Below are 17,910 nucleotides of genomic sequence, written 5' to 3' on the forward strand. Positions count from 1 at the left end.
TTCCATCTCAGCTAGAGGAGGCAAGATGCCCTTTCCTAGCTGGTCGTTGGAGCAGATTCCGGGACTGCCTCTGCCTATTTTGCTACCCCGCCCCAGGGCTCAAAGAGCCTTTCAGCCTCAGCTGACACATTTGCAAAGCCCTGAGACCACCAGAGAGGGTCCCCAGCGTCCCCAATGTCAAGCAGCAGGGCGTGGCGGTGCCTGACGGCAGCGGGGCCGTTTAGAAGACACTTGAGGATTCGGCAGGTCCACTGGCCAGGAGCCTTAAGGAGGGTCTCTGTCTTCTAACTGGGTTCCCCTGGGGCCTTAGGCTGGTGTCCTTAGGAAACCTGGTCTGCGTCCTCAGCAGGGAGACTCCTGGGCACCCCTCAAAGCTGTGTGTTAAACTAGGGCTGCCCCCCACCCCCTTCCTGAGCAGCCGGGCCCAGCAGCGGACAGATAGTGTGTGTGTTACATCTGACAATGGCAGCTACGTGACTTGAGGGGCTCTTAGAAAACCAAATGCCCACCAGTTTTGCTTATTTGCTCTAACGTTCAAAGAGCCCAGAGGTCCCTTCCTAGTTCAACAAATAAATCCAGTTCCACTCTAGCGGGCTCCAGCCCACAAAGTTCTATTGTTACGCCTTCCCTGAATTTCCCCTTGTCGCTCCCTCTCGGGCACCCCAGCCCCAAGCAGGCTCACCCTTCTTTCGTCGTTGTTTTTTTTTTTTTTTTTTTTTGATAAATCAAGCTCTTTTTTTTTTTTTTTAATTCTTTCAAAGGGTACGGAATGTCGACACCCCCTGAAACATGCCTCTGATGTCTGGTTAGACTTCAGACGGCTGTATTTGAACGTGTGCTGACGCAATCGGGCATATTGGGTTAAACCAAATATTACAATTGCAAGAACTCATCTGGAACTAATAATTTTGAGGCCACCGAAAGTAAAAGGGCCCTGCTTTGGGGCTGGCCAGCGGCGGAGGCCAGCCCGGGCCAATGCTGCCACCTGCCGTGGGCGCTGGGAACAGGGCGCGCCGGCCCGGCCTTCCTGTTTTGTTCAGGACGCACTGGCTCCCACGCAGACGCGTTCGCCAGCCAGCCAGACCAGGGCTATTTTAAAAAGCTAGCGCCTCTCCCCAGCCCTTGGTGTAAAGATAGCTAGTCTGGCTGCCCTGGCTTTTCTCTGGAAAGGGGAAAAAAAAAAGACAACCTCCCAATTACAGGGCCAAGGCGGGCTACAAAGCCGGTTGCAGTTGGGGAGCTCGATTAAACATGTGCCCCCTTGGATTAAACAGATCATGTGTCAGTGGCTCACTTAGGAGGAAGGCTCGTTGAAGAATTTTTATTTTGCGGGCGATGAGGAGAACGCACAACTCTGGGTTATGTCGGCACACTGCTGAACTGCAAGTCACATGCCAGATCCAGAAATGATGAAAACATCTGTTTTCGCTTTAGACCAGCGAGGCTCTGGCCGCGGGGAGGGGCGGGGGAGGGAAGGGAACGGCTCTGCTCACCGGCGCCATCTGCTGAGCCTGGTGTAGAAACGCGTGCGTCCCGAGCACAATGCAGGTTGCCGCTCACCCGGGGAAAGGGGGAGAGCAACAGGTGGGGGGGGGGGAGGGGGGGGTCTCTGCCCAGGCGATCACTCTTCGTGGAGGACCGTCCCGATTTTGCCCCGGGGCTTGTGCACTTCCGTATTGTCTCGGGTGTTCACAACAAAGAGCTTTGTCCCTGGGGACTGCTCTGGGGCAGAGGAGGAGGAGAGAGAAGCAGCAAATGAATTCCCAGGTTGGGAAGGACGAGGTGAAGGCGGAGGGAGTAGCTCGTTGGTGGTTTGCAGACAGTAAAATTTGCTGTTCCTTCTGGCTGAAACCTACCAGAACAAAGAAACCGCACCGCGTCTCTAGGAAAACTCCCAGCTGCGCTTCCCCCAGCCATCCCTCTTTCCTGCTCCGATGCCTTTTACTCAGCATGTCTGAGAATGTTCCAGTATTCACAGAGACCATTCTGGTCAGGCAGGGCTTGGCCAACCCTTTAACGTGAGATCCACCCAGCCTCCTATGAATGGAGCACCGGGGATGGATTCTGAATATAAGAGCCATACTGACAGCCAAGCCACAGCCTTCTTGCAACGTTCAGCAAATATTTACTGCCTGCCTGCTAGGTGCCCAGCACTCACTCAGCGCAACTATTTGTCATACAGTTAAAAAAAAAAAAACAACCAAATATGTCAGAGGAAAATGTATGTTGAATGTCAAGGGAGCGTTGGAGACAATGACAGCTGTGAGTTCAGAGGCAGAGAGAGGATTCCAGACACTGATCCGGCCCTTTCTCGGGGTTTGGGGGCATTTCTGAGAAGTCTGATTCTCCCAGCTACCCCTCCTGTAGTCTAATCCCCTAAATAACCGCTTTCAGTCAACCTGCTTCAGCCTTAGCCTCTCTCTCCCAAGACCCAACAATTCAGTCCTTCTCTCTAGTTTCTGGGGAGCTCCTTGCCAGAGGAAATCACCACTAAGGGACCATCCAAACTCTATCCTATAACCCACAACCAGAATTGGGTGGGTCCTGTACTTGACTCCCTGGGTCAGAAGCAAAATTCTGAGACAGACCCTCAGGAACAGTGCTTTCTCAAATTCACAGGCCGTGAAGGGTTAATCTAAAGGAAAAAGAACTTGGTCACATGAAAAGGTCCAGGCTGGCAGATCTCGTTAAGTCCCTTTACGTCCCTTTGCGTTCATCTGTCGAACATAGCCTGAGCTCTCTGCTGGCCACTTCTGAGGTTCTCAGAGGAGTCTGCTCATTTGAACTGAAGTCAATCTGTCCACTCATTTTTGCCCACCTAACTAAAAACTCCCCAGTTCAAAGGGAAACTGAGGTTCTCTATCGGAGCCCATTTCCTTCCATTCTCCCGTTTTACGCCCACATAAGTATAGCAAGAGCTGGCCTCTGGGTGGGTCTGAGAACGAACTATCATCTAAAGGATGAGTCAGCAAAAAAAAAAAAAAAAAAAAAAAAAAGATTTATTCCCATTCTACAGCTGGACAAATAATATGAGACCCAGCTCAGTCCTTATGGATTTTGACATACGCTAGCTGTACCCCCAGTGCCCACATCGGTTTTGAGAAGATGCAAAGTTCTTCCATTGTTAGCATGTAATCTTCAAAGCTGCCTCCAAGTCCGCCCGTCACCTGCACTGCCCTGCACAAGGTTCTGGAAGATTACTAGGTCAGGGGAACCATGCAAATCAATACAATCAATTTCAGGTCTTGTTTCAGGCCCTAACGGATTAAAATAGGAGACTTCATTTTACTCCGGTCTGGTATTGATCTGCCCTGGAGAGTTTTGATGAATTTTCTTTGTTTTATAAACTGAGGAAATCTGGCCACTGACCCATATGTCTTTTCTGGATCTTTTCCCTGACCCTTTTTCCCATTTCTACCTGGTTTTGCAACAGGTCCGTATTTTGATCCCCAGGGGGCTGGAGGTGGAATTTTTCGTGCTGCACTGACATCTTTGAACCCAGAAGTTAGGGTCACTTGTCAACATTCAGCAAAATAAAATCTCTGAACTAGACTCAGACAATAGGGGAGGAAAAAACCCTGACGGCAGGAGAAAAGAGGTGACATGAACATCAACAGTTGTGACTTTGTGCTCTAGTAGGTGGAAAGTGCCAACCTTCCACACGGTTCTTCCAGTCCTACCTCAACTCTCTTTCCCTCATTATAAAAAGAAATTCTGTGGCCCCACTTCACTCCGTATATCTTGGTGTGATTCTCTCCACGCAGAGAAGTAACCTTTGTTCAAAGCTCTGCTCTCCTAAGCTGTGCTGAATTCTGCAAGATCACTCGCCACATACAAGATTAGCACCTCCTTTCCAGCTCCAAATAGACTATAATCCGAAAGCTGCTCTTTTAAATAGAGGTTTCTTTTATGCTTAAATTCCTAAATAAAAGGGACATCAATGCTATTGCTACTCTCCCCAGTTAAATCCGATTTGCAAGAAATGCCGCATGCTCAAAAATCTGGGTGTGAGCTGAAGCCGGGGCTCCGGAGCATATTTGGGATTCTCCAGTCATTCTCTATCTGGAGGGCCCTCCAGTGGCCAAAATAATACCTGATATAAACAAAGACCAAACAACAAACAACAAAGGCAGGGGTGGATGCTAGGCTATGTCTAAAATGCTGCGTGTAAGCCCCACGTTTTGCCCCACAGGGGTGTGTCTCATTTAAAGAAAGCCAAGACAGAATCTCTGCTCACGGAAGGGAGACGTTATTTGCATCACAAAAGGACCCTTCACTTGATAAAAAGAGGCAGGTTTGAACTCCATTAAATGACAACTCCCTCTCATGTCTTTAAGATTCTATTGAATTTGAAAAAAAACAAAAAAAACAACCACCAGATTGACACAGAAATTTCCAGAATGTGTCTGTGCATAAAACGTCGTATGTTTGTACTCGATCGGCACTACTCAGCCCACCCCTCCCACATTTCCATCTCAGAAAAGCTCATAAGCGCTTCGACCATAAGACGCAGAGAAGGTGGATGGAGGTCAGAATGCGTGATGGTGAGATCTGAAGGCTCGGGGTCATGGTCAAGATCCTCAGAACCCAGCGTTGCCTCTCTGGACTTCTGTGAGAATAACAGGAAGTGGCTCCAACACGCTTCCCTCTGGACTTGGAGGACACTTGTAGCGTTCTAGAAGATGTCACAAGAAGGTTTTCCCCACTAGGCAAACTCCTACTGGTTCCACGTAACCCAGGTCTGACGCCAACTCCGCCCAGATGCCTCACCCAATTTCCCCAAACATAAGGCTTGTTTCAACCCCTCTAGGTTCTGTGTGCCTCTGCCCAGGTCACAGGTCTTGACAAAGTTGATGCCCTCTGGCCTGCAGATCGTGGATAACCTGGTGCCTCCTTTGTCTCAGGTCACCCTTGCTTAGTGTGGGGGCTGCTGATTAGATGTAGAATAAGAAGGGAAGCTCCTGAGAGTAGAGCTCCTCTCCCTCCATTCCCTGCCGATGGGGCCAGCGATCCCTCCCCCAAGCCCCCCACCCCGACCAGGGACCATAGCGTGCCACAGCCAGGTGCCGGGAGGAGCAGAATGGGGGTCTCTCCCCCAGCAGCTCTGGGAAGCACAGAGGGGGATGGCCTCCTAGCTAATGCTGTTAGTCACGGCATTTGACGTGCATTATCTAATGTGCCCAATTACCTAATTTAATCCTCACAGCATCCCTGTGAGGTAGGTGCTAAAGGATCCTTATTTACAGGAGAGGAACTTTCAGTGCAAAAAAGAGGTTAAGACACACCCGAATCTCCAGCTCCCCAGTCCGGATTTGAACTCAGACTGTGATCCCAGAGCCCAGAGCCTTGACTACATGTGTTTCTGGACAAAGAAAGCGCTGAAATTCTGCGTGAAAGGCTTCCTGGTGCCCAGGAAGTGCTTGGCTGACATTGGTCATGGGTTCCCTCTTGTGGTCCATGGTCCCGTAGCCAGAATTGCAGAAGCAGGCTGCTACCTCAGCTCATGGGCTCTCCCTCTGAGGGAGGACGTATATGACCTGCCCCCCCACCCCTACTCCACCCCCCCCCCCAAGTTGGACTGTTGTTCTTGAATTTTTCGTTTGCTTTCCTTTTACGTACCAAAGACGCTGTGTGGCAAAGGCCCCTGTGTGGCCAATATCCACCCTCGCCTTCCTCCTTCCAACAAAAGCCCTCCGTCATTGGAAATGGCGACGAGCCAGGGACAAATGAACTACCTTTCCCAGACTCCTTGCAGAAAGGGAACATGACCGTTACTTGTTAGGTGGAGGTGCGGAGAAAGTTCTCTGAATGGAGCCGGTGCAGCTCTGAGGTTCTTTTCTGTCCTCCCCTCTTCCTCTTTCTCGCTGCCCGAACCTCAGACGTGATGGCGAGAAGAGGACCCTGGGTACAGACTGCAGGCCACGAGGAGACCCAAAGAGAGAAAACCAGGCAAAGGACGGCGGCGCAGAAAGCCAGGACAACCCTGGGTCTTTCACGGCTGAAGCTTCCACGGTAGCACATGAGAGCAAACAAACGTTTCACACCACGACCGTGGGGGATTTGGGCCGTTCTCTGCTGTACCTCATACTCATGGATTCATTCTTCGAGAACAGGTTGACTCATGCCTTCACTCAACCAACAGATTGACTAAGTGTCAAGGAATGTTCAAGGCTCTGTGGACATACAACGAAGGAGGAGCCCCAGTCTCAAAGATTCGGTATTTTCTGCCTTTTCGCCTCCACGCTGCCCCACGTGTCACCAGGACCCAGGATGATGGATGATGGGGGTTTTGCTCCACAATGGCCCACCTGCTTTTTGGTGAGATCCCCGGTCCTCACTCCCGAGCTCCCCGCTCCAGGCTGACCGCCAACAGGAGGAGGTTGACTTATGTCCCTGAAATGGAGAGTTCACGTTCTGTGCATCCTCTCCCACCTGGGGGGGGGGGGGGCACTCCCACAGCCACTTCGGGCCTGTTCATACCTCTGTGCGAAGAGCCAACCCACCTGAAATCGGAATGAGTGAGGCCCCAAAAGATGGCTTCCGTCTGGCCCTTATTCAGAAAGTTTGCCACATCGTGAAGATACGTCCACACTCTAACGTGCACAGTAGCTCTAAGGAATATCAACTTGCGTAGCTATCTTCTCCTTCCTGTTTCCCTCCCCTCTGGGACCACTGGGGCTCTGAATACGGGAAGTGCTAAAAACCCCACTGTTGATTCCACACTTGGGACCATCCAAAAACCAGTGTAGTGGGGGGTTAAGACTCTCAGGGTCAAACAGACCTCTGCTAAAAATGGGCTTTATTTTCTTCTGTGTAAAATGAGAGGAGAGTCTCTTCACTTCAAGGCGTTTTAAGATTAAATGAAATGGTGGAGTCTGGCATACAATTAGTCCTCGGCAAATGGGAGATATTATCCACTCATCCATCTGTCCACCGAGCAAGCTTTTCCAAGATAATCAGAGCAGTGTGGTAAATGTGGGTAACAGAAAAGAAGTAGACGATATGGCCTTTAATTTTAGAGAACTTAATCTTGCCATCCCAATTAGAAGTTATGGGACTTTTCACCAAGTTCAGACGGCAAAATGGATTTCCTTTCAAAGGGTTCCAATGGCCAAGGATCTCTGCAAACAGAAAATTAATTGTCTAATGAATCCTGTAATGTGATTTATCTTAGCAATAAGCCATCTCATGCCTGAGGCCACGTGTATGTGTCATTTCCTCACATAGCCCTCCCTACCTGGAGATTAGCAGAGAAGATCTGCTCTGTAAATTAAGAATGGCACATGGCAAGAGGCTAGCCTGGACCCAGGGATATATTTCTCACCCTCTATCCTGCTGGGTCCCCTGTCTCCAAAGTTGACAAACATTCAGGGAAGGAGTCCATCGTGACCCTCCCGGGGGTCCTGCGGGGGAATGATGCTACATTCACAACAGGCCCCCTGGGTGTTAGGATGCGGCTGATTTCACCAATGTTTCCAGGGCTAAAAGGTGAGGTGAGGGGAAGAAATCCCACCATGGGGTTCAGACCAAAGAGGAAAGGGCACCTTGTTCGTTTATGTTTTAGAGGCTAATGTTCAGTATCAGTTAGTATGAATTGTAGATTTCGGGATGAAGTGGTTAGGATAGATGTATCTGCACTCCATTATCTCTGCTAAAGGAAGGGAGTTGAGAAGCCCTGGGAAAATTTTAAAAGGTGGGCTATTCAAAATTTTAGTCCCTGGGTTTTGTAAATACAAAGATTGCCTACTTTTCGTATGTTTTGCTGACATTATTACAATCAGCCTTCATTTAAAAAAAATTTTTTTTGAAAGTTTATTTATTTTTGAGAGAGAGAGACAGAGGGCAAGCAGGAGAGGGGCAGAGAGAGGGGAGACAGAATCCGAAGCAGGCTCCAGGCTCCGAGCTGTCAGCGCAGAGCCCGATGTGGGGTTCAAACCCACAAACTGTGAGATCATGACCTGAGCCGAAGTCAAGACGATTAACTGAGCCCCCCAGGCACCCCGGCCTTCATTTTTTGAGTAGAAAAGAATAAAAAGCACAGTGTTAAGTTACAGAACAGTATCTGGGTCCTGGCATCCTTTTTCATTCACAGTCCCTTCCATTTAAGGAAGTCTACATGTAAAAAGCAATAGCCACGAGGAAACAATGCATCACATAATTAATACAACCTAGGTAAGCCTCCCATGACACACTCTCCTACCCCCGGTAGAGTTTCTCTTAGAAGCTGAATTGGAGCCCCTGGCTTAGGCTCAGAATCAAACTGGAGCCTCCTGCCTCCCCCAGTGTCGTCATGAGATGCACAAGAACAGGCTTGACTTCAGACTTTTAGACTAAGGCTGATTAGCCAGCTGATAAACCCAACTCTGAGGCAAATCACATCACATTCTCCGCCTCAGTGTCCTCTTGTATGAAATCATTGGGATCATCTACACAAGACTCAGGACGGCCTCGCCACGCAGGGGCTCCATCCTACGTTGTGCCAGAGGGCAAGAATCCTATCTGCTATATTCTACACTGTTCTTCCAATGGCCAATACAGGACCTCAGACGGAGGACGGGCTCAACAAGGACTTCCTGAATGAACGCTGCTCTAGGATCCAGGAGCCAAGTAGGTGCCTCACTGACCAGGAAGGTTTGCATCTTGCCAGCCGGGAGCTTGAGACCTGACATTAATCTTTAATTTCTTCAGGAACTGTCCCAATCCTCAGAATTCTCTGTCTTCCTCCTGCTTGAGACCTCTCTAGCCTGGAGAGGGTAGATATTTGTAAGGGATTCCAATAGGGGACTCACGCCACATTTTTTTTTTTTTTTACCGTCTAGCTCTGCCATTATCTACACGCTGCAATTTAACACGTAACTGTCTTGCCATTTAACACATTCCTTTTCCAGTTGAAGTGGAGAAAAAGTTCACCCTCCGACACTAAATCCCTCCAACACTGTTCCCAATTCCCTCTTTTCCTTCCCTACGCGGGTCACACAGACACAGGCAAACCTCCTAGGCTCTAGCCATCTTCAGACCATTCCCTTCTCTCTCTTAGAATCCAGACACATCCCTCTTGGCTAGCCAGATTATTCTGTACCAAACATGCTTAGTGTGACAACCATGTTTGCAAACCATCTTCTGCTATGCATCTGTCTTACGCTCTCCTATGTCGGTTCATGCTATTTCCTTTGGTGGGAGGCATCGATGGCTGTTTCTCCCATGTTTGGAAACTAAACGGTGAACGGGGAACCCTTAGTGAGCCAGAGATAATGAAGTGACAATTCGCCGGTTCCACATTTCTTCAGAGTAAGTCTCTATCAAAACTGGTTGCGGGGACAGGGGCACCTGGATGGCTCAGTCAGTTAAGCATCTGACTTCAGCTCAGGTCATGATCTCGTGGTCCGAGAGTTCAAGCCCCATGCCAGGCTCTGTGCTGACAGCTCAGAGCCTGGAGCTTGCTTGGGATTCTGTGTCTCCCCCTCTCTCTGCCCCTCCCCCTCTTGCACTCTCTCTCTCTCAAAAATAAACATTAAAGGGGCGCCTGGGTGGCTCAGTCGGTTGGGCGGCCGACTTCGGCTCAGGTCACGATCTCGCGGTCTGTGAGTTCGAGCCCCGCGTCAGGCTGTGGGCTGACGGCTCAGAGCCTGGAGCCTGTTTCAGATTCTGTGTCTCCCTCTCTCTGCCCCTCCCCCGTTCATACTCTGTCTCTCTCTGTCTCAAAAATAACATTAAAAAAATTAAAAAAAAAATAAACATTAAAAAATAAAAAAAATAAAAAACCATTAAAAAGTATAATCCCCAATAGAGTGTTATTTAAAAAGGTAAACTAGCTGCTTAAAATAAATCCGAATGTAGACATATCCAAACTGGGCTATCAGAAGGGACACTTGGGAGTGGCTGTGTGAAATAACTAATAACACAGACTCTGGAGCCGGGCTACTTGGGTTCAAATCCCAGCTCTGCCCCTTACTAGCTGGTGTGAACTTGGGCAACTTTCTTTATCTTTCTGTGCATCAGTCTCCTTATCTGGAACATAAGAATAATAATATCCTCCTTAAACGATTGGTGTGAGGTTTAAATGAGTTAACGTATAAGAAACCCCCAGAACAATTCCCACCGGAGCGCAATTTGGCTTTGCTACTAACATTCATCATCAAGTCCCATCGTGGCTACAGTGTATTTGGAACCACCTTTGGGGGCCGCGTATTCAGGGTCTTAAGCACATCCACCGGAATCACTGCAACGTGCATACGTTGGGATACAATTTCGTTCAACGGTAGTGCTGATTCTCGGGAGCAATCAAGCTATTGGGGGTTCAGAATGAGGTGTGCATGGGAAGTCAAGAGCGTGATGCTCCTGCATGGTTCACCTACCGCCTATGAAGAATTCCATAAAACCCACATGCACACACACCCTGACAGTCCAGCTCCGTCTGAGGCTTCATCAATCCCGGGGTAACTAACAGGTTCGGCTTCTGCTAGTGAGAGGCTGATAACGAAATTTTAATTATGAGATCTTCATTCCGTCGATGCCGAGGGCTTTCCTGACTGGTCTCCAACCAATGGGCAAGTTTCCTAAAAAGCTGATTTACATTTAAATCCAAGCCTTTTTTGTTGTTTTTTTTTTTTTTCTCCCTCAAAGTTTGCTGATGCCAAGTTTTAAGTATGAAATGTCATTGTTTTCATACAAATATTCCCAAACATTACCAGTTGTCATTTTGGCATTAAATAAGGTTGCAGCTCTAACAATGGTACCATTAGCATTTTTAAAAGCGTTAACATCATTGTTCTTCTGTAAATTATTGCAGGCTCCAATTACCCTACACAGAATCTTTAAAAAAGAAAAAAAAAATTAATGGGGCACCGGAATCAAAGCCAGTTAGGGCTGGATGAAAAGAATGGCAGTTACCTGTTTTTGCTGGGACCATAATGGTCTCGTGCTAGCCCAATTATCACCCCACTGGAACATGTTGCAATGCTGTGCCCCACCGTGTACCTAAATAACAGTGACTAAGACGTACGTTAAACATTCCTTCCCCAAGATGCATGGGATTTTGATAGACTCGAACTGGGTTGTCACAAAGGAAAAGAATTCTCTGTGGTTCTCAGCGCTGGATTCTTTACAAAAACATTTTCCAATTTTTCTTTTCTTAAAGAAAAGGTTTCATGGATCTAGCATCTTAGGGAATATTGCGTTTCACATATATGATTTTGCAAAGAAACTGAAGTCTATCTCGCCATGTCTCCAAATGTCATCCGTAATCTTCCTGGGGGAAATCCTTTAAAATTGTATTATCTGTGCCCTTAAGTTCCCTAACCACATAGTATTACTATTCTAGACCTCTAATATTGAAACCAAAAGGGCAAAGTAGCACGTGAATAAGAAAATAAATTTAAGAATGGAATAAATCCAGATTCAAATCTTGACTGTTGCCACTTACCACACGTGAGATCTCGGTTACTTCCCCTGAGACTAATGTAACTCACGTTTTAAAACACAGATTCGTATCGAAATCACAGGATCACTTTTAAAATTGCAAAAAGCTGTTTCTAGAGTTTAGCAGTGAGGGGCAAAGCATAGGGGTTCAGTAGAAGGGCCCTGTTATAATGCTAATCCAGTGAGCTACTTAATGTATAGGACTGGCCCTATGGGGTCTATCGGGCTTTTTGGTAAATGGCCTCGAGTTGTCGTCGAGAGTTCCTTTGTAGAGGTTTTTGGGTAGTCTAACTGTAAGGTTCTTTCTTAGTTTTTCTTTTAGAGTCAGGCTATCTGCCTTTAGCAGTGCCTTTCCATTTTTAATTTGCTGTCAACTGGGGAACGAGACATAGCTGACAGATGAAGTCAGAATTTGGGGGCTACCCTGAGGTGGTCCCCCAGACTCCAAAACAACGCCCTCCCAGAGTTAAACTTTAAAACCAACATATAATAGGCAGAATAATCTTACAGGTGCAATGGCTGTCAGGCCACGATGATTTTATTGTAACCCAGTCAGGGTTCATTAACATTAGCTATATAATGTTTTAGTGAAGGGGTGGGGGGCGGGGAGCTTGCTTCACCCACAAAACCCAAAAAAAGAGGAGTCAGTGGCAGATATGGGTGGTGCCCAAGCCCTGGTGGAGGGAACCTTTGGCGAAGGGACATCAAGGATCAAGACCCCACTGGCAAGACTTTCCTCAGAAACGGACAGAGTTGCAACCCAAAGGTTTCAAATACTAAGTTCATATGGGGTACATTATTCTTGTATTGGCACGCCAATCGTTTGTTCGTTCATTCAATATTTATTGGGCAACCCCTATTCTCACCTGGGTCCCTCCCATTTCCTTTCTTCTGAGTCCATGTTACTAAGCAACCTCCTAGTTGTGTCTGGCTTCCTGGGCAGAGGGCCCTGGAAGGGGGAGAATGCACTGGCCACGCTAACATTCTAAGTGACAGGACTGCTTCCCGTGATGAGCTACTCAATGGGCATTATTTTGTCGCAGATCAGTCTCAGGAGCTTGGTTAAAGTGCACCTGCTCACAAGAGACGAACTCACTAACGTGCTGACAAATTATCTAAACCTGGAGACCCAAGGGCTAGGTCACGACTAGGTAAATTCACCGTTGGGATTCCTCTGGGTGTGACGTGTTAGACTGTGTTCTGACGCTGAATGGTGACGGGGGTGGGGTGGGGGGGGTGGGGAGGCAGTGTGTGGGGTCAGAAATTCTTGGCACTGGAGGCTGGTTCTGCCATTCATGCTCTGGTTTCCCGAAGCCAGTTGCTTAGCCTCTCCGAGCCTCCGTTTCCTCTTCTACACAACAGAAGGACAGTCCTTCGGGGTTCTCTTTTGGCTCAATGTTTAAACAAAAGCGACAAACCAGCAGATCTGTTGGGTTAGAAACACCTGCCTCCCCTTCTCTCCCGTTCCATATTCTCCAGGCCTGACTGATGGGCCCACCTGCCATTCATTTACCCATCAGAGGGGCTGGCAGCATCCTTCGCACGACCCCACTGCCCACGGGAACCTCCTCAAAGTGCTCTTTGACAACACAGCACATCACACTGCTGTGCTTTCTTCTCATAAGACTTGAAAACTGCCTTCTTAGCCAATGGTGTCTCAGCAAATGTAGTGACAGCTTTAAGGAAGTCACTGCCCCTGTGGAGTAATTCTATTTACTGCGAGAACAGCTGCCTTGACGTCTCCCCGCTCCTCGGCCAACACTAAGGCATCGCGTTCTTCAAGGATCCACCACGCGAGACCACCGTGGTCATAACAAGATTATCCCAGGCCTTGGTGTTCTCTCGTCTATCCAATACACATCCTTCCAAACCAGGCAAATCAAAAGGGCATCCGGACACTGTACAGACCATCTTTATTGCGCTCAAAAGAACAACTCAAGACACGCGTAGAGAGTGGGTTCTCATATAGGTGTCTCCTTCACCCAGTTAAATTTTTATTCAGTGAAAAAAGTTGACATTGAGACAAAAAATTATCGTAAAACTGTGCAACAATATAGTAAAATCTTCAGCATAAATTGGTGATTTGGAAACGCATCAAGGCAATCGAAATCATAAATGCCTAATGTCACCTTGGAGAGAAACAAGTACACGGTGTTTCACTTTAAATGAGAGCAGAGTAGGCCTTTATTTTGCTTCCAATGCTTTCGATTTTGCGTAAAGTTTCTAATAATTTGTAACAAGAGTCTTTAGATGAGAAATGACATGGAATATCTGAGAATAATGTTCCCTCAGCATTCATACTTATTCCATTTGCGTTATTGTACATGAGACAAATACCATTCTTGGGTTACTTGGCTCTGAGGATTTAATTCCTAACACGGTTGCTCAAAATCGGTGGGCAGAAACATACGCACAACCTATCCTCCCTCAACCCACGTTCAATGGTGGTTCCCATTCCGAGAACGTGCTCATTGTCCATGTACCCGGCTACGCGTACCTCTTGCGATCTATTCCATAGCTCAGTCTTGCATAGAAAGTAGTCTATATGAACTTAATGCACTGGCTTTTATTACACAAAAATTGTACCTGAAAGGCAGCACACACTCCAGTTAAGAAAAATAACATGCTAGGAATGTCAAGATACAATCTCAACAAAGTGAAGATTCTGCACGGGGTTTGAGGGTCAATTCGGAAAATCAATATGGAGATGGTATTCGGTTGATTTATCTCCCGGACCCCTTGAGTGAGGGGTCTCCCAACTCTGCCGAAGGAAGAGAAAAATCTGCTCGGAGATTCACCATGATCCCCTTAGTAGGAAAGTGACCACCCAAACCTACCAAGATGAGGCTTCTGCCCTTAAGGAAGTACCGGGACTATCATCTTACAAGATGGAGTAACCGCCGGGTGGATGTTTGAAGGTAAGATTCTCCCAGGGGAGGTGGGTGGTTATCTACAAGAGCCTCACCACACCATCGCCCTCCCCAGTTCCCCCAGAATGGCCGCTATCTGAGAAGGGTTACGTTCCTTACCAGGCTAAAGCGTAGCTTAATCTAGCAGGCCAGGATGATGGGCAGGAGAGAGCATGTAGCTCTGCGTCCCACACCTGTTCCACCCAAATATTCCCAGAGATACTAGCAGAGATGGAACCCCGGGAACCTCTGTCCCCAAAGTCCCAAGTTTCCACCAGTTTCCCGGCATCATAACCATGTACCCAGTATGCCGGGGCAGCCAGGAGTTACTGGAACGTCTCACCTGTCTGGAAATGCCTGCATAGTCGTGGCTTCTCCCCAGACTCCTCTGCAGAATTCTACTCTTTGTCATGTCATCCGCATGGACCCGTGTCCCCTCAGGCTCAAGGGGCATTCGATACCCATAGGGGCAAAGTCAGCTTCCGGAGAAAACTCTGTACACAGTGCCCCTGCCTGCCAAATTTTAGCGGTCCGTTCGTGGTCCGTCGTGGTCCACGGGCATGCGGGCTGCTGACATCCTAACGTGCGTGCTGGGAGAGAAGAGAACTCTTTTCCTGTACGGTGTGAACTTTTGAGGTGGCATCTCCAACGAGGTACAAAGCCCCTTCTTCACAAACAACCAGGGGCTCCAACTGGTCACAGTGAAGACAATGATCTGGTCACGTTCAAAGGCTGCACATAGTTTGCGTTCTCATTTCCTATGGTCACTCCAACCTCTGGACTCCTGCAGACAGCGCATAGACACCACAACCCCACAAAGCTACGCGGAGGGAAGGAAGAGTGGGTGCTTCAAAAGTTCATAAAAATATACAATTTGCACATAGCTGTATCTACCTAGCTTAGTCTTCAGAAACTTAGCTCTTCTGTGTATATAAAATACTCTAGCCCTAAAAGGCTGCTTTTTCTCAAACAGCACAGTGGCGTTTTCCGAGGAGAGGGGTGATGGCCAGTCTATACAGTACTGTGCACTAAGCACTGGGAGGCGCTGGAGACAAGAATTGGAAGCTCAGGTATATCTCAAGTTGCCGACTGGAGACACAGGCCCTGTAAACAAAGGCCTGCCTGCAGAATAACTGAAAATAAAGTCTCAGAGCCTTTTATATCAGCTTTCACAAATGCCACCAAAAAGTTGGCCGAAAAAGAGAAGAAGAAAACATACTTTCTAGGGGTTCAATTAAACGACTTGCCTCCCACCAGACTGTGCATCTTTTAGCTACTAAAAGAGCTTCACTTAAAGGGGTGGGGGTGGGGGGTAGGCCTTGGAGTTCCGAACAAAACCCCAAGACAACACGAGATAAAACCAAAGAACTTCCATTCTTTGAAAAAGTAACAAAGGAGAGAGAAAGAAGGGAGAAAATGTGGAAGGAGGCTCGTCATGACCACCACGTGTTAAAATAAAAGGGAGCCTTACCCATGCAACATGCTACATGTCTATAGTTTAAGACACTCCTCCCTGAAAATATATACATGTATAAATTAAAACTTTTAGAACGAAAAAAATGGAATTGGCTCTTTGTTTTCCAGACGATCACTAGCTAGAGCGAAACTATATTATCACCCAAGAACGATGCTTTTGGTTAAAAGAAAGCAAATACTTGTGAGAAGGTGATGTAAAGCATCCCAGAGGAGATGGGGTTTTTACAAAGCTCGCACGTAAAGGACACACATTCAGAAACATGACTTTGGACTATCCCCAGAGCTCACTGCTTCTCGGCTGAGAGGTTCTGCAGTGAGGTCCGTACGGTAGGAGTCACAACAACGCCGGACATTGGTGCCTACGACGCTAGGTCTAAAGGGCGGCCATCAGTCCACAATGGATTCCACGTACCTATCAAGTGGCCATGAACTGAATACTAGGGTGGCGTTTAAAGGCAGAAGAAGAAAAAAAAAAAAAAAAAAAAGCTCAGCTTGTTCTACAGAGAGAATAAACTCTAGTCTTGTTCCAGCTGCAAACTGGATAGAACGGTCTCGGATTTGTCGATCTCCTGTATCTCTGTTAAGAGCGAACAGGACTCTTTAAACTGGGCAGGGGTATGGGGGAAGCAGGTGGAAAGAAACAAAAAAAAAAAGAGAGAGAGAGAGAGAGAGAGAAGGCACTGACCCAATTCAAAATGACTGCATATATCAGTGTAGATTTTTAAAGACAGTAAGTGGCCACCTCAACACAAATACAAAATTTTACATTCGAGATTCTTCAGTGGTGAGTAAAAACAAAAAAGCCAAAAAGGACAAAGCAGGTACTACGTCTGCCAGTGTATCTATCATGGCACAGACCTAGGATTCTCCCACAACCCGGGTGATTTTTTTTTTTTTTTTTTTTTTTGCAAGGGCCATGACACCGGGGTGTAATAAAGCAGGGTTATCGTTTTTGTAGCTGTGAAAGGCGCATATAGTAAGACTCCCTCGGCGTCAGAGAAGAAACTGCTGTCTGTTTGACTGAAACGGAGCAATGACTCAATGCGCTCTCCTGCCAAATACCATCAGGTGACACACGAGTGACTAAAAATGGATTGCTTCCGGAGTGGCGACAAAACTACTGCGGCTCCCCACCCCTCGACCCTACAAGGTGAGGGGTTCCTAACGGGCAGTGTTGGTGTCAGATGACCGCTAAAGCCTTGCCTTATACAGAGTCCCAATAAATTAACAAAGTAACAGGAAAGAACCTTCCCCTATCACACACACACTTTCATGTAAACTGAATCTGAACGAAATTTAAAGTTTGAGCACACCTTCAAGGAGGAGGGAGGGATCCCACCCGTCACCCTCTCTTGAAGTTTTTCTATTAAATACATTTCTGTGTCTTAGAAAAATAAAAAGAACGGCCAGTTTATTGAATCAAAATGATCTCACAGACTTAAAAGCATGCCCAGCAAGCACAGCCCTGTAAGACTACATTAATATGAAATTAAAGCAATTTGGTTACTAAAATCAACCTGGTTGGAAGTTCACAGTTGATGACTACAAAGTGTACCCATTCCTTTCTTTCCTTTTTTTTTTTGTTTTTTGTTTTTGTCTTTTGTTTTTGGCCCATATAAAAATAACATATTGCAACTCAAAGTGCATCTTTTTAAAATAAACCATCAACTATCTTTATCAAATAAAATATTTACACCATTTGGTTTCTAGTGAGGAAAAGCTCTTTCAGGCTATCACCATGGGGACGTCGTCTGAAAATCCAGTTATCATAGGAGCATCCTCGTCATCTTCCCCTAAAGGCAAAACAGTCGGTCCTTGGTAAGTTCCAGAGCACTTGCACCCAACCCCGACACCCACCCCTCCGCCCCAGCCGCCCCCAACACCGTCGCGAGCCCCAGCCTGGAAGATCGGTACCACGGCCCTCTAGGCACAGGGGTCTAAGCCGAAACCGAGCTCAGCTGACCCTTGACGCTCTTGGGTCACCTTCTCCCCGTCCATGGGTGACCAAGCTTATTTTAATGGTAGCTTGAACTTAACCAAAGAAAGAAAGGAAATCATTTAGGAAGGAGAACCTTATGACCTATCCAAAAGTCCAACGGGTGACTTA

At 47.4% G+C, this 17,910-nt stretch overlaps 1 protein-coding gene across 3 annotated transcripts in view; it reads right to left on the reverse strand.

The window, feature by feature from the left end:
- Positions 1-13,372: 13,372 nt before the first annotated feature.
- The window catches only part of SORL1 (sortilin related receptor 1), a 173,187-nt gene continuing 168,649 nt past the window's right edge, over positions 13,373-17,910 (reverse strand). The window contains exons 48-49 of one of the 3 annotated variants that reach the window (XM_086678837.1): positions 17,498-17,596; positions 13,373-15,111 (exon numbers count right to left, since the gene is read on the reverse strand). In XM_086678837.1, coding sequence (XP_086534963.1) covers positions 17,529-17,596 — 68 coding nt within the window. In that variant the 3' untranslated portion in view covers positions 13,373-15,111; positions 17,498-17,528. Of the gene's footprint in view, positions 17,597-17,910 lie in introns of all 3 variants that reach the window. The other 2 variants (XM_086678836.1, XM_086678835.1) reach the window with 2 other exon arrangements.

Source organism: Puma concolor, chromosome D1, assembly GCF_028749965.1.
Source record: "Puma concolor isolate L17-30 chromosome D1, mPumCon1.1.hap2, whole genome shotgun sequence".
Taxonomy (NCBI): domain Eukaryota; kingdom Metazoa; phylum Chordata; class Mammalia; order Carnivora; family Felidae; genus Puma; species Puma concolor.